This window comes from Oncorhynchus clarkii, chromosome 15 (assembly GCF_045791955.1).
Source record: "Oncorhynchus clarkii lewisi isolate Uvic-CL-2024 chromosome 15, UVic_Ocla_1.0, whole genome shotgun sequence".
Lineage (NCBI taxonomy): Eukaryota > Metazoa > Chordata > Actinopteri > Salmoniformes > Salmonidae > Oncorhynchus > Oncorhynchus clarkii.
This window is the reverse complement of record NC_092161.1, coordinates 39,769,693-39,785,924: the sequence shown is the minus strand read 5'-3', so window position 1 is coordinate 39,785,924 and position 16,232 is coordinate 39,769,693. Positions and strand designations below refer to the sequence as shown.

General features: G+C 41.3%; 1 protein-coding gene across 2 annotated transcripts in view; it reads right to left on the bottom strand.

Moving 5' to 3' along the window:
• Positions 1–16,232, bottom strand: part of LOC139367248 (WW domain-containing adapter protein with coiled-coil-like) — a 78,202-nt gene that overhangs the window by 4,758 nt on the left and 57,212 nt on the right. For both annotated transcript variants that reach the window (XM_071105493.1, XM_071105494.1), the window contains one exon: positions 5,527–5,654. In XM_071105493.1, coding sequence (XP_070961594.1) covers positions 5,527–5,654 — 128 coding nt within the window. The remainder of the gene's footprint in view (positions 1–5,526; positions 5,655–16,232) is intronic.

Here is a 16,232-nt window from a genome sequence, read left to right as displayed (position 1 = left end):
GTGGCTTCCATCTGAGCACTACCATAAAGGCCTGATTGGAGTTCTGCAGAGATGGTTCTCTTTATGGAAGGTTCTCCCATCTCCACAGAAGAACTCTGCAGCTCTGTCAGGGGGACCATCAGGACCGTGGTCACCTCCCTGACCAAGATCCTTCTCCTGCGATAGATCAGTTTGGCCGGGCGGACAGCTCTAGGAAGAGTCTTGGTGGTTCCAAACATCTCCATTTAAGAATGATGGAGGCCATTGTGTTCTTGGGGATCTTCAATGCTGCAAAAATTGTTTGGTACCCTTTCCCAGATGTGCCGAGACACAATCCTGTCTCTGAGCTCTACGGACAATTCCTTCGACCTCAAGGCTTAGGTTCTGCTCTGACATGCGCGGCCAACTGTGGGACCACATACAGTTGAAGTCGGAAGTTTACATACACTAAGGATGGAGTCATTAAAACTTGTTTTTCAACCACTCCACAAATTTCTTGTTAACTTCTTGATGCACCCATCCCGTTAGCGGGATCATTTGTCAACATCCGCTGAATTGCAGAGCGCCAAATTCAAATTAAATTACAAAAAATATTTAATTTTCATGAAATCACAAGTGCAATATAGCAAAACACAAAACGCTTGTTGTTAATCCACCTGGCGTGTCAGATTTCAATAAAGCTTTTCGGAGAAAGCATTCCCAGTGTTTATGTAAGGACATCTCTCTCAGTAGACAAAATATATTACAAACAGCTAGCAGCCAAGTAGATTGGTCACGAAAGTCAGAAAAGCAATAAATTAAATCGCTTACCTTTGATGATCGTCGGATGTTCGCACTCACGAGACTCCCAGTTACAATAAATTATCTTTTGTTCCAAAAATATTATTTTTATATCCAAAATACCTCCATTTGGTTGGCGCGTTATGTTCAGAAATCCACAGGCTCGAGCGGTCAAGACATCGCAAACGAAAATTCCAAATAGTATCCTTAAAGTTAGTAGAAACATGTCAAACGTTTTTTTTTACATTTTTATAATCAATTCTCAGGTTGTTTTTACAATATATAATTGATAATATTTCAACCGGGACTGTAGCTTCTTCAATAGGAGAAAAAGAAAAATGTCTGCTCCAAGCTGTTGCGCATGCACCCAGCCATCCACTGACGCGATATCATCTTTCTCGCTCATTTTTCAGAATAAAAGCCTGAAACTATGTCTAAAGACTGTAAAAACTATCTGGTTGATATCCCTTTAAATGGAGTGAAGGCAGGCAATGGAACAGAGAGCTTTCAGGAAAAACAGCACTTCCGGGTTGGATTTTCCTCAGGTTTTCGCCTGCAATATCAGTTCTGTTATACTCACAGACAATATTTTGACCGTTTTGGAAACTTTAGAGTGTTTTCTATCCTAATCTGACAATTATATTCATCTTCTAGCTTCTGGAACTGAGAAATAGGCAGTTTCATTTGGGTACGTTTTTCATCCAAACATCAAAATGCTGCCCCCTACACTCAACAGGTTAACAAACTATAGTTTTGGCAAGTCAGTTAGGACATTATTTTGTGCACGACAATCAATTTTTCAAAAAAAATTTAGCGACAGATTTCACATCTCACTGCACTGTATCACAATTCCAGTGGGTCAGAAGTTTACATACACTAAGTTGACTGTGCCTTTAACTTCTTGATACTACCCTTCCCGGATCCGGGAAAGTAATCATCGCCTGAAACTAATTAGTATAATGCAGCGGACATAAATATCCCTAGAAAATATTCCTATTCATGAAAATCACAAATTAAATATATTGACACACACTTATTAGCCTTTTGTTAAACCTCTTACTTCTACCCCCTCCTTTTTCGAAAATTCTGTTAAAAATCGCGCAACTTTTCAGCGTCCTGCTACTCATGCCAGGAATATAGTATATGCATATGATTAGTATGTGTGGATAGAAAACACTCTGAAGTTTATAAAACTGGTTAAATCACGGCTGTGACTATAACAGATCGTGTGTTTCATTGAAAAACGCAAGAAAAACTGCTCTCTGAAAGCTAAAAATAATTTCCATAAGTCACTTCCACGAGTTGTTAAAAGAGAACAGAATTTAATATCGAACTGCCTGCAATTCATACAAATTCCGCACGATGGCGCCATTGTCCTCATTTTCAATTGAATTAATTGTTGGAAAATCCATCTATCTGACCTCCATTTTCCCAGTCTTCACCCGGATGTAGTTGATGAAGATATTAGAAGCCATTGTTTTGCAAGTGAAGACCTATTGAAAAGACATCGCCCTGTAATCATTTTGATAGATTATAAACGTTTACTAATACCTAAAGTTGAATTACAAAAGGATTTCGAAGTGTTTTGTGAAAGTTTATCGTCGACTTTTTTAATTTTAAAAAATTACGCAGCGTTTAAAAACTGTTTTTTTTCTGAATGACACAGCTTCCATACAAAGCTATTTTGGGTATATATGGACCGATTTAAACGAAAAAAAGACCCAATAGTGATGTTTATGGGGCATATAGGAGTGCCAAGAAAGAAGCTCGTCAAAGGTAATGAATGTTTTATATTTTATTTCTGCGTTTTGGGTAGCGCCGGCTACCGCAAAATCTGTTGTTTACGTGTCGTGCTGGCATTTTGGGGGGTGCATGCTATCAGATAATAGCTTCTCATGCTTTCGCCGAAAAGCATTTTAAAAATCTGACTTGCTGGCTAGGTTCACAACGAGTGTAGCTTTAATTCAATACCCTGCTTGTGAATTTTGATCAAAGATTGAGTTGTAACGAGTACATTTAGCATTTAGCGTAGCGCATTTGCATTTCCAGGGGCATACTTGAGACGTCTGCGTCTCAAGTATGGTCAAGAAGTTAATAATCACACTGTCATCTCAGATTTTCAAAATATGCTTTACAGCCAACGCTAGACAAGCATTTGTAAGTTTATCGATAGCCTAGCATGACATTATGCCGTGCTACCAGCAGGCAACATTTCCACGAAAATAAGAAAAGCAATCAAATGAAATCATTTACATTTGAAGAACTTCGGATGTTTTCACTCAGGAGACTCCCAGTTAGATAGCAAATGTTATTTTTTCCAAAAATATTATTTTTGTTGGCGAAATAGCTCCGTTTGTTCTTCACATTTGGCTGAGAAATCGACCGGAAAATGCCATCACTACAACACCAAACGTTTTTTCCAAATTAGCTCCATAATGTCAACAGAAACATGGCAAACGTTGTTTAGAATGAATCCTCAAGGTGTTTTTCACATAGCTATTCGATAAAATATCCGTCGGGACAATTGGTTTCTCATAAGAAGCGATTGTAAAAATGGCTACTTGTGTTTTCTCTCGGAGTCATCATGTGACCACTTGCTAAATGTGGTCCCTTATGGCTATTCTTCAACATAAATGCGTAAAACGTCACAATGCTGTAAGACACCTTGGGGAATACGTAGAAAACGTAAGCTCATTCGTAGCTCATTCACAGCCATATAAGGAGTCATTGGCATGAGGCGGTTTCAAAAAAATGTGGCACTTCCTGATTGGATTTTCATCTGGGTTTCGCCTGTAACATTAGTTCTGTTGCACTCACAGACAATATCTTTGCAGTTTCGGAAACAGAGTGTTTTCTATCCAAAGCTGTCAATTATATGCATAGTCGAGCATCTTTTCGTGACAAAATATCTTGTTTAAAATGGGAACGTTTTTTTATCCAAAAATGAGAATACTGCCCCTAGAGTTCCATGAGGTTAAAAAGCAGAAAATTATGTCATGGCTTTAGAAGCTTCTGATAGACTAATTGACATAATTTGAGTCAATCGGAGGTGTACCTGTGGATGTATTTCAAGGCCTACCTTCAAACTCACTCAGTGCCTCTTTGCTTGACATTATGGGAAAAACAAAAGAAATCAGCCAAGACCACAGAAAAACAATTGTAGACCTCCACAAGTCTGGTTCATCCTTGGGAGCAATTTCCAAACGCCTGAAGGTACCACGTTCATCTGTACAAACAATAGTATGCAAGTATAAACACCATGGGACAACGCAGCCGTCATACTACTCAGAAAGGAGACGCGCTCCGTCTCCTAGAGATGAACGTACGTTGGTGTGAAAAGCGCAAATCAATCCCAGAAGGACAGCAAAGGACCTTGTGAAAATGCTGGAGGAAACAGGTACAAAAGTATCTATATCCACAGTAAAACGAGTCATATGTCGACATAACCTGAAAGGCCGCTCAGCAAGGAAGAAGTCAAGTCACTGCTTCAAAATCTCCATAAAAAAGCCAGACTACGGTTTGCAACTGCACATGGGGACAAAGATTGTACTTTTTGGAGAAATGTCCTCTGGTCTGATGAAACAAAAATAGAACTGCTTGGGCATAATGACCATCGTTATGTTTGGAGGAAAAAGGGGGAGGCTTGCAAGCCGAAGAACACCATCCTAACTGTGAAACACGGGGGTGGCAGCAACATGTTGTGGGAATGCTTTGCTGCAGGAGGGACTGGTGAACTTCACAAAATAGATGACATCACGAGGAATACAATTATGTGGATATATTGAAGCAACATCTCAAGACATGAGCCAGGAAGTTAAAGCTTGTTCGCAAATGGGGCTTCCAAATGGACAATGACCCCCAGCATACTTCCAAAGTTGTGGCAAAATTATTTAAGGACAAGAAAGTCAAGCTATTGGTATAGGAGTTGCCATCACAAAGCCCTGACCTCAATCTCATAGAAAATGTGTGTGCAGAACTGAAAAAGCGTGTGTGAGCAAGGAGGCCTACAAACCTGACTCAGTTACACTGGGGCTCTGTCAGGAGGAATGGGCCAAAATTCACATAACTTATTGTGGGAAGCTTGTGGAAGGCACCCGACCCCACACAATTTAAAAAGGCAATACTACCAAATACTAATTGAGTGCATGTAAAATTCTGACCCACTGGGAATATGAAGAAATAAAAGATGAAATAAATAATTCTCTACTATTATTCTGACATTTCACATTCTTAAAATAAAGTGGTGATCCTAACCGACCTAAGACAGGACATTTTTTACATGGATTAAATGTCAGGAATTGTGAAAAAGTATAGAAGAGTTTAAATGTCTTTGGCTAAGGTGTATGTAAACTTCCAACTTCAACTATATAGAGAGGTGTGTGCCTTTCAAATCATGTCCAATCAAATGAATTTCCTACGGACTCCAATCAAGTCGTAGAAACATCAAGGATTATCAATGGAAACAGGATGCACTGGAGATCAATTTCGAGTCTCATAGCAAAGGGTCTGAACATTTATGTAAATAAGATATAAGCTTTATTTTTAATACATTTGGAAAAATGTCTAAAAACCTGTTTTTGCTTTGTCATTATGGGGTATTGTGTGAAGATTGAAGGGGGAAAAAATTATTTAATCCATTTTAGAATAAGGCTGTAACGTAACAATGTGGAAAAAAGGGAATACTTTCCGAATGTACTGTACAGTGCTCTAGCCCATAAATGACTCAAGTGTCTGCTAAATTACTAAAAATGTAAATGAAAAGCTCACCCTTGACGCTGGAGAGTCCTTGGGGAGGCTGCAATGTCGTGTCCGTGCTGTTTGTCGCTGGGGAGGGGCTGCTGGGGGGAGGGCTGAGGGGCTGATCCTTGCTGCTTCACAGCCGGCGTGTTGCTCACCTGGACCACAGCCAGAGAGCAGAGAAGGGTTAGAGAGGAAACACACCAGAACCCTTGAGGTTCACCACAACCACACAGACAGGGAGGAAGGTTAAAAGCCCAGATTAGACTGGCACAGACCATAATTTCACTGAAATTCACTTGCTGTTGATTGACTCGACACACAAACACAAGGGGATGGGATGTTATAGAATACAAATGGCAGTAGCTATGGTTTCCATCCAATTGGCGACAGATTTATGCAAATATTCTAAAATCTTCATAATAAAATATCATACAAAGACCCGTCAAGCTCATCACCATGCATTTTCGTCACGCTGTGAAGGTCATTATAACTTTGTGCCTTCAGAAAGTATTCACACGCCTTGACTTTTTAAAATTGATTAAACTGGCCAACATACAAAACCCCATAAGGTCGAAGTGGAATTATGATTTTACAAATTAGTTTAAAAAAAATGAAAAGCTGAAATGTCATGAGTCAGTAAGTATTAAACCCCTTTGTCATGGGAAGCCTAAATAAGTTCAGGAGTAAAAATGTGCAAGTCTCATAAGTTGCATGACTGCGTGTAATAATAGCGTTTTACATGACTAGAATGACTACCTCATCTCCTTACCCCACACATACAGATAATTGTAAGGTCTCTCAGTCGAGAAGTGAATTTCAAACAGATTCAACAACAAAGACCAGGGAGGCTTTCCAGTGACTCGCAAAGACGGGCAGCTATTGGTAGATGGGTAAAAAAAAAAAAAAAGCAGACCGTGAATATCCCTTTGAGCATGGACGGTGTTGGACAGTGTATTAATACACCCAGCCACTACAAATATACAGGCGTTCTTCCTAACTCAGTTGATGGAGAGGAAGGAAACCGCTCAGGGAATTCTCCATGGTGACTTTAAAACAGTTAGAGTTTAACCTCTAGTGACATCCCATCCCGTGAACGGGACCGTTCTCATCATCTTACACTAATTAGCATATCGCAACGGACATAAATCTTCCTAGAAAATATTCCTATTCATGAAAATCACAAGTGAAATATATTGGAACACAGCTTAGCCTTTTGTTAATCACCCTGTCATCTCAGATTTTCAAAATATGCTTTACAGCCAACGCTAGACAAGCATTTGTGTAAGTTTATAATAGCCTAGCATAGCATTATGCCTTGCTAGCAGCAAGCAACCTTGTCACGGAAATCAGAAAAGCAATCAAATTAAATCGTTTACCTTTGATGAACTTCAGATGTTCACTCACGAGCATCCCAGGTAGATAGCCAAAGTTCATTTCTTCCCAAAATATTATGTTTGTAGGCGAAACAGCTCCGTTTGTTCTTCACGTTTGGCTGAGAAATCGCCCGGAAATTGCGGTCACCACAACGCCATTTTTCTCCTCCAAATTAGCTCCATAATATCGACAGAAACATGGCAAACGTTGTTTAGAATCCATCCTCAAGGTGTTTTTCTAATATCTATTCGATAATATATTCGTCGGGATAATTCCTTTTTCTCTAGGATCGATTGGAGTAATGGCTACCTCTGCACTTTACGCGAGTCTCTCTCGGAGCCACCAATGTGCCCCCATACGGCTATTCTTCAACAGAAATGCGTAAAACAACGTGACAATGCTGTAGACACCACCTTGGGGAATACGTAGAAAGCGTAAGCTCGTTGATGGTACATTCACAGCCATATAGGGAGTCAATGGAAGGCAGCGCTTTCTAAACCTGGGGCACTTCCGGATTGGATTTTTCTCAGGCTTTCGCTTGCAACATCAGTTCTGTTATACTCACAGACAATATCTTTACAGTTTTGGAAACGTTAGTGTTTTCTATCGAAAGCTGTCAATTATATGCATATTCTAGCACATTTTCCTGACAAAATATCCCGTTTAAAACGGGAACGTTTTTTTTTTCTCCAAAAATGAAAATTACTGCCCCCTAACACCAACAGGTTAATGGCTGTGATAGGAGAAAACAAAGGATGGATCAACAACATTGTAGTTACTCCACAATAATAACCCAATTGACAGAGTGAAATGTAAGAAGCCTGTACAGAATTTAAAAAAACATTCCAAAACAGCCTGTTTGCAACAAGGCACTAAAGTAATACTGTAAACAATATGGCAAAGCAATTTACTTTCTGTCCAGAACACAAAGTGTAGTAATGGATTTGCCCCAAACATTTGCCTCAAGCATAGAGGTGGCTGCATTATATTATGGGTATGCTTACAATCATTAAGGACTGGGGAGATTTTCAGGATAAATTGAGCTAAGTAGACAATATCCTGAAGGAAAACCTGGTTCAGTCTGCTTTCTACCAGTCACTGGGATATGAATTCATCTTGATCAATAACTAATTTGAGAGCTTGAAGAACTTAGTGTGGAAAGCTCTTAGATTCTTGCCCAGAAAGACTCACAGCTGTAATCACTGCCAAAGGTGATTCTAATGTACAGACTCAGGGGTGTGAATATTTATGTAAATGAGATGTCTATTATATTGTCAATTAATTTGCCAACATTTCTAAAAACATATTTACACTTTCTCATTATGGGGTATTGTGTGTAGATGGGTGAGAATTTTGAATTCAGGCTGTAACAAAAGGAATAAATCAAGAGGTATTTATTTTTTTACCTTTATTTAACTAGGCAAGTCAGTTAAGAACAAATTCTTATTTTCAATGACGGCCTAGGAACTGTGGGTTAACTGCCTGTTCAGGGGCAGAACGACAGATTTGTACCTTGTCAGCTCGGGGATTTGAACTTGCAACCTGCCGGTTACTAGTCCAACGCTCTAACCACTAGGATACCCTACCGCCCCCCTACTGTATGAATACATTCTGAAGGCACTATTTCATCAGTAGACTAATAAATTAAATGCTTTTGAGTTGTAGTGGGAGGACCACACAACATGTCATCACGTGACTCCCAAGTTTACTTTGATATAATAGTTATATCAATATATACAAAAGTGGTCAGATGACGCGGATGCAGGACTGTTTTGCTAGCAAAGACTGGAATATGTTCCGGGATTTATCCAATGGCAATGAGGAGTACAGCACCTCAGTCACCGGCTTCATCAATAAGTGCGTCGATGAACCAGAAGCCTCAGATTATAGGCAACATCTGCACTGAGCCAAAGCCATGAACTGTCGCTTTGAACCTCTCTGGGATATGTGGGAAGCTAGCATCCCACCTGGCCAAAAGCCAGTGAAAATGCAGAGCGCCAAATTCAAATAAATGACTATAAAAATCAAACTTTCATAAAATCCCACATGTAAGATACCAAATTAAAAGCTACACGTGTTGTGAATCCAGCCAACATGTCAGATTTCAAAAAGGCTTTTCAGCAAAAGCAAACAATGCTATTATCTGAGGATAGCACCATAGTAAACAAAGAGAGAAAACATATTTCAACCCTGCAGGCGCGACACAAAACGCAGAAATAAAAATATAAAATCATGCATTACCTTTGACGAGCTTCTTTTGTTGGCACTCCAATATGTCTCATAAACATCACAAATGGTCCCTTTGTTCGATTAATTCCGTTGATATATATCCAAAATGTCCATTTATTTGGCGCGTTTGATCCAGAAAAACACCGGTTCCAACTTGCTACACTACAAAATATCTCAAAACTTTGCCAAAACTACAAAATATCTCAACTTTGCCAAAACATTTCAAACTACTTTTGTAATACAACTTTAGGTATTTTTAAGTAAATAATCGATCAAATTAAAGACGGGATGATCTGTGTTCAATACAGGAAGAAAACAAACTGACGCTACCTTTCTGGTCACGTGCCTCTATCTAACAGTACACTTGAAGTGACCCTCGTTTTGAACAGGGCTACTTCTTCATTACACAAAGGAAAAACCTCAACCAATTTCTAAAGACTGGTGACATTTAAGGATCTGCAAGAAGGTCCCTTAGAAATCTGGATTCCCAATGAAAACCCATTGAAAAGAGTGACCTCAAAAAAAAAGAAATCTGAATGGTTTGTCCTCGGGGTTTCGCCTGCTTCATAAATTCTGTTATACTCAGACATGATTCAAACAGTTTTAGAAACTTCAGTGTTTTCTATCCAAATAATATGCATATCTTATCTTCTGAGGATGAGTAGCAGGCAGTTGAATTTGGGCATGCATTTCATCCGGACGTGAAAATTACTGCCCCCTGTCACCAAGAAGTTATGGAGCAGGACTAACCCGGAAGCTTATAAGAAATCCCACTCTGACCTCCGACGAACCATCAAACAGGCAAAGCGTTTATTACAGGACTAAGGAGGAATCCTACTACACCGGCTCTGACGCTCGTTGGCTGTGGCAGGGCTCGCAAACTATTATGGACTACAAAAAGGAAACCCAGCCACAACCCAGTGACGCGAGCCGACCAGACGGGTTAAATGCCTTCAATTGCTTCGAGGAAAGCAACACTGAAACATGAATGTGAGCACCAGTTGTTCCCAGACGCCAGTGTGATCACGCTCTCCGTAGCAGATGTGAGCAAGACCATTAGCCTCTTAAGGATCGGACAATTTTATTAAATTTGCTGAAAATGAGCAAGACTGTTAAACAGGTCAACATTCACAAGGCCAGATGGATTACCAGGACGTGTACTCAAAGCATGCGCGGACCAACTGGCAAGTGTCTTCATTGATATTTTCCACCTCTCCTCGACCAAGTCAGTAATACCTACATGTTTCAAGCAGACCACCATAGTCCCTGTGCCCAAGAAAGCAAAGGTTACCTGCCTAAATGACTACCGCCCCATAGCACTTATGTCGGTAGCCATGAAGTGCTTTGAATGGCTGGTCGCATCATCATCCCGGAAACCCACAGACACAATCTCTATTAAACTCCACACTGTCCTTTCCCACCTGGACAAAAGGAACACCTATGTGAGAATGCTGTTCATTGACCACAGCTCAAGTGTTCAACACCATAGTGCCCACGAAGCTCATCACTAAGCCAAGGACCCTGGGATTAAACACCTCCCTCTGCAACTGGATCCTGGACTTCCTTTACCGGCCCCACCAGGTGGAAAGGGTAGGCAACACCACATCTGCCACGCTGATCCTCAACACGGGGGCACCACAGAGGTGCGTGCTTAGATCCCACCTGCACTCCCAAGCAAAACTCCAAAACCATCTTTAAGTTGGCTGACGGCCTGATTACAGACAACAATGAGAGAGCCTCTATGGAGGTCAGAGACCTGGCAGTGTGGTGCCAGGAGAACCTCCTCTTCCACAATTTGAGCAAGACAACTACAGGACTACAGGAAAAGGAGTGCCAAACACGCTCCAATTCACATCGATGGGGCTGTAGTGGAGCAGGTTGAGAGTTTCAAGTTGCTTGGCGTCCACATCACCAACAAACTATCATGGTCCCAACACACCAAGAAAGTTATGAAGAGGGCATACCAATGCCTTTTCCCCCACAGGAGACTTACAAGATTTGTCATGGGTCCCCAGATCCTCAAAAAGTTTGACACCCAAAGCCATAAGAGTGCTGAACAATAACTCAAATGGACAACCGACCGTTTTTTACACTGCTACGACTTTATTATCTATGCAGTCACTTTACTCCTACTTACATGTACAAATTACCTCGACTAACCTGTACTCCTGCACATTGACTAGGTACCGTTATTCAATGTATAAAGCCTCATTAATATGTAACTTTATTGTGTTATTTTAATTTTATTTAGTAAATAGTTGAAGTCGTTTACATACACCTTAGCCAAATACATTTAAACTGTTTGTTTTTGTTGTTTTTTTACCATCCCTGACATTAAATCCTAGTAAAAAAATCTGTCTTAGGACAGTTAAGAACACCACTTTATTTTAAGAAGGTGAAATGCCAGAATAATAGAATGACTTATTTCAGCTTTTATTTCTTTCATCACATTCCCAGTGGGTCAGAAGTCTCACACACTCAATTGGTATTTGGTAGTATTGCCTTTAAATTGTTTAACTTGGGTCAAACGTTTCAGGTAGCCTTCCACAAGCTTCCCACAATAAGTTGGGTACATTTTAGCCCATTCCTCCTGACAGAGCTGGTGTAACAGAGTCAGGTTTGTAGGCCTCCTTGCTCGCACACTTTTTCTGCATACACATGTTCTATAGGTTTGAGGTCAGGGCTCTGTGGTGGCCACTCCAATACCTTGACTGTGTTGTCCTTAAGCCATTTTGTCACAACTTTGGAAGTATGCTTGGGGTCGTATTCCATTTGGAAGACCCATTTGCGACCAAGCTTTAACTTCATTGGGATAGGGGGCAGAATTTTCACGTCCGGATGAAAAGCATGCCCCAAGTAAACTGCCGGTTTCTCAGGCCCAGAAGCTAGGATATGCATATAATTGGTAGATTTAGATAGAAAACACTACGTTTCTAAAACTTAAAATTATGTCTGCGAGTGTAACAGAATGTATTTGATAGGCGAAACCCAGAGGAAAAACCATCCAGGAATTTTTGTTGTCGTTGTCACTGTTTTCAATTGGTTTTCTATAGGAAACCTATGAGGAACCTGGTTGCAGTTCCTATGGCTTCCACTAGATGTCATCAGTCTTGAGAAATTGGTTGATGTTTTTCTTTTGAGAATCTTAAAAAATTGACATTCTCTATTGACGTCATTTCCGGTCACAACTTGCAGACTTGTTTACGTGTTGCTGTGCGTTTTGTTGCCAACCTATTTTGCTACCTGACAACTTTACAGTTTTTACTTTTTAATTACCGTTTATATTTTTGTTTTTTCCCCTCAACTTTTTCACTCCGGACGCTTTATCTGGACACGGTTCGTCATGACCTCCAACAGCCGAAGCTAAGTAGTAACATTAACATGATGCCTTCTAATTGCAGTCGCTGTACTCAAAATATACAGGAGAACGATCGCCTTACGGCAAGGATAGCTGTGCTACAAGCCCAGCTTCAGACACAATCGTTAGGCAAGGGTAATTTCAGTGTAGGAAAGGATGAAACGGCGTCTGTGCCACCAGTAAGTACAGATAAAAGTATAAATCCCCTGGCACAGTCCCCGCAGCCGGACAACTTTCTCACGGTTTCTGGAAGGAAATGCTGTAGGAATAGTGGAGTCTGCCACTAGCACAGTCAGTGTAGTCAGCTCAGCTATCACCATTGAGACCGTGTCTGTGCCTCGACCTAGGTTGGGCAAAACTAAACATGGCGGTGTTCGCCTTAGCAATCTCACGAGGATAAAGACCACCTCCATTCCTGTCATTATTGAAAGAGATCATGATACCTCACATCTCAAAATAGGGCTACTTAATGTTAGATCCCTTACTTCAAAGGCAATTATAGTCAATGAACTAATCACTGATCATAATCTTAATGTGTTGGCCTGACTGAAACATGGCTTAAGCCTGATGAATTTACTGTGTTAAATGAGGCCTCACCTCCTGGCTACACTAGTGACCATATCCCCCGTGCATCCCGCAAAGGCGGAGGTGTTGCTAACATTTACGATAGCAAATAACAATTTACAAAAAAATAAATGACGTTTTCGTCTTTTGAGCTTCTAGTCATGTCACTTTTTATAGCTACTGTTTACAGGCCTCCTGGGCCATATACAGCGTTCCTCATTGAGTTCCCTGAATTCCTATTGGATCCTGTAGTCATAGCAGATAATATTCTAATCTTTGGTGACTTTAATACTCACATGGAAAAGTCCACAGACCCACTCCAAAAGGCTTTCGGAGCCATCATCGACTCAGTGGGTTTTGTCCAACATGTCTCTGGACCTACTCACTGTCACAGTCATACTCTGGACCTAGTTTTGTCCCATGGAATAAATGTTGTGGATCTTAATGTTTTTCCTCATAATCCTGGACTATCGGACCACCATTTTATTACGTTTGCAATTGCAACAAATAATCTGCTCAGACCCCAACCAAGGAAAATCAAAAGTCGTGCTATAAATTCACAGACAACACAAAGATTCCTTGATGTCCTTCCAAATTCCTTCTGTCTACCCAAGGACGCCAGAGGACAAAAATCAGTTAACCACCTAACTGAGGAACTCAATTTAACCTTGCGCAATACCCTAGATGCAGTTGCACCTCTAAAAACATTTCTCATAAGAAACTAGCTCCCTGGTACACAGAAAATACCCGAGCTCTGAAGCAAGCTTCCAGAAAATTGGAACGGAAATGGCGCCACACCAAACTGGAAGTCTTCCGACTAGCTTGGAAAGACAGTACCGTGCAGTACCGAAGAGCCCTTACTGCTGCTCGATCATCCTATTTTTCTAACTTAATTGAGGAAAATAAGAACAATGCGAAATTCCTTTTTGATACTGTCGCAAAGCTAACTAAAAAGCAGCATTCCCCAAGAGAGGATGGCTTTCACAAAAGATCATGATTATTAGAAAGCAAATTACAGACTCCTCTTTAAATCTGCGTATTCCTTCAAAGCTCAGTTGTCCTGAGTCTGCACAACTCTGCCAGGACCTAGGATCAAGAGAGACGCTCAAGTGTTTTAGTACTATATCTCTTGACACAATGATGAAAATAATCATGGCCTCTAAACCTTCAAGCTGCATACTGGACCCTATTCCAACTAAACTACTGAAAGAGCTGCTTCCTGTGCTTGCTAGGAGTGTGAAGGTGAACGGAAAGGCTCTGGAGCAACAAACCGCCCTTGCTGTCTCTGCCTGCCGGTTCCCCTCTTTCCACGGGGATTCTCTGCCTCTAACCCTATTACAGGGGCTGAGTCACTGGCTTTACTGGGGCTCTCTCATACCGTCCCTGGAAGGGGTGTGTCACCTGAGTGGGTTGATTCACTGATGTGGTCATCCTGTCTGGGTTGGCGCCCTCCCTTGGGTTGTGCCGTGGCGGAGATCTTTGTGGGCTATACTCAGCCTTGTCTCTGGATGGTAAGTTGGTGGTTGAAGATATCCCTGTAGTGGTGTGGGTCTGTGCTTTGGCAAAGTGGGTGGGGTTATATCCTTCCTGTTTGGCCCTGTCGGGGGTGTCCTCGGACCCCTCCTGTCTCAGCCTCCAGTATTTATGCTGCAGTAGTTTGTGTGTCAGGGGGCCAGGGTCAGTTTGTTATATCTGGAGTACTTCTCCTGTCCTATTCGGTGTCCTGTGGGAATTTAAGTGTGCTCTCTCTCTCTCGGAGGACCTGAGCCCTAGGACCATGCCCCAGGACTACCGGACATGATGACTCCTTGCTGTCCCCAGTCCACCTGGCCGTGCTGCTGCTCCAGTTTCAACTGTTCTGCCTTATTATTATTCGACCATGCTGGTCATTTATGAACATTTGAACATCTTGGCCATGTTCTGTTATAATCTCCACCCGGCACAGCCAGAAGAGGTCTGGCCACCCCACATAGCCTGGTTCCTCTCTAGGTTTCTTCCTAGGTTTTGGCCTTTCTAGGGAGTTTTTCCTAGCCACCGTGCTTCTACACCTGCATTGCTTGCTGTTTGGGGTTTTAGGCTGGGTTTCTGTACAGCACTTTGAGATATCAGCTGATGTATGAAGGGCTATATAAATACATTTGATTTGATTTTGAGAAATGAAGAAGTAGGGTGTCAAGTGAGTTCATTATGAGCTCGCTCCACGTTGTTTTTTTTATCAACTATTGAACACAGTATATTCAGTCTTAAATTTGATCGATTATTTATGTTTTAGGATATCTAAGGTTGGATTAGGAAAGTTGTTTGAAATGTTTGGACCAAGTTCACAGGTAACTTTGTAGTCATGTTGGGCGAGTTGGAACCGGTGTATTTCTGAATCAATCGCGCCAAATAAACCGACATTTTGGGGATATAAAGAAGGAATTTATCGACCAAAAGGACCATTTGTGATGTTTCTGGGACATTTTGGAGTGCCAACAGAAGAAGATCTTTAAAGGTAAGGCATGAATTATCGGTATTTGTGACTTTTGTGTCGCACCTGCCTGGTTGAAATATGTTTTTCATGTGTTGGTATGCGGGGCGCTGTCCTCAGATAAACGCATGGCTTGCTTTCGCCGTAAAGCCTTTGAAATCTGACTCGGCGGCTGGATTTACAACAAGTTAAGCTTTATTTTGATGTATATCACTTGTGATTTTATGAAAGTTAAATATTTATAGTATTGAATTTGGCGCGCTGCAATTTCACCGGATGCTGTTGAGGCGGGACACTAGCGTCCTACTGATCCGAAATAAAACTTCCTGACTGATGTCTTGAGATGTTGCTTCAATATATCCACATAATTTTTCTGCCCCATGATGCCATCTATTTTGTGAAGTGCACCAGTCCCTCCTGCAGCAAAGCACCCCTAACAACATGATGCTGCCACCCCCGTGCTTCACGGTTGGGATGGTGTTCTTCGGCTTGCAAGCCTCCCCCTTTTTCCTCCAAACATAACAATGGTCATTATAGCCAAACAGTTCTATTTTTGTTTCATCAGACCAAAGGACATTTCTCCAAAAAGTACTTTCTTAGTCCCCATGTGCAGTTGCAAACCGTAGTCTGGCTTTTTTTAATGGCGGTTTTGGAGCAGTGGCTTCTTCCTTGCTGAGCGGCCTTTCAGGTTATGTCGATATTGGACTCGTTTTACTGTGGATATAGATACCGCTGTAC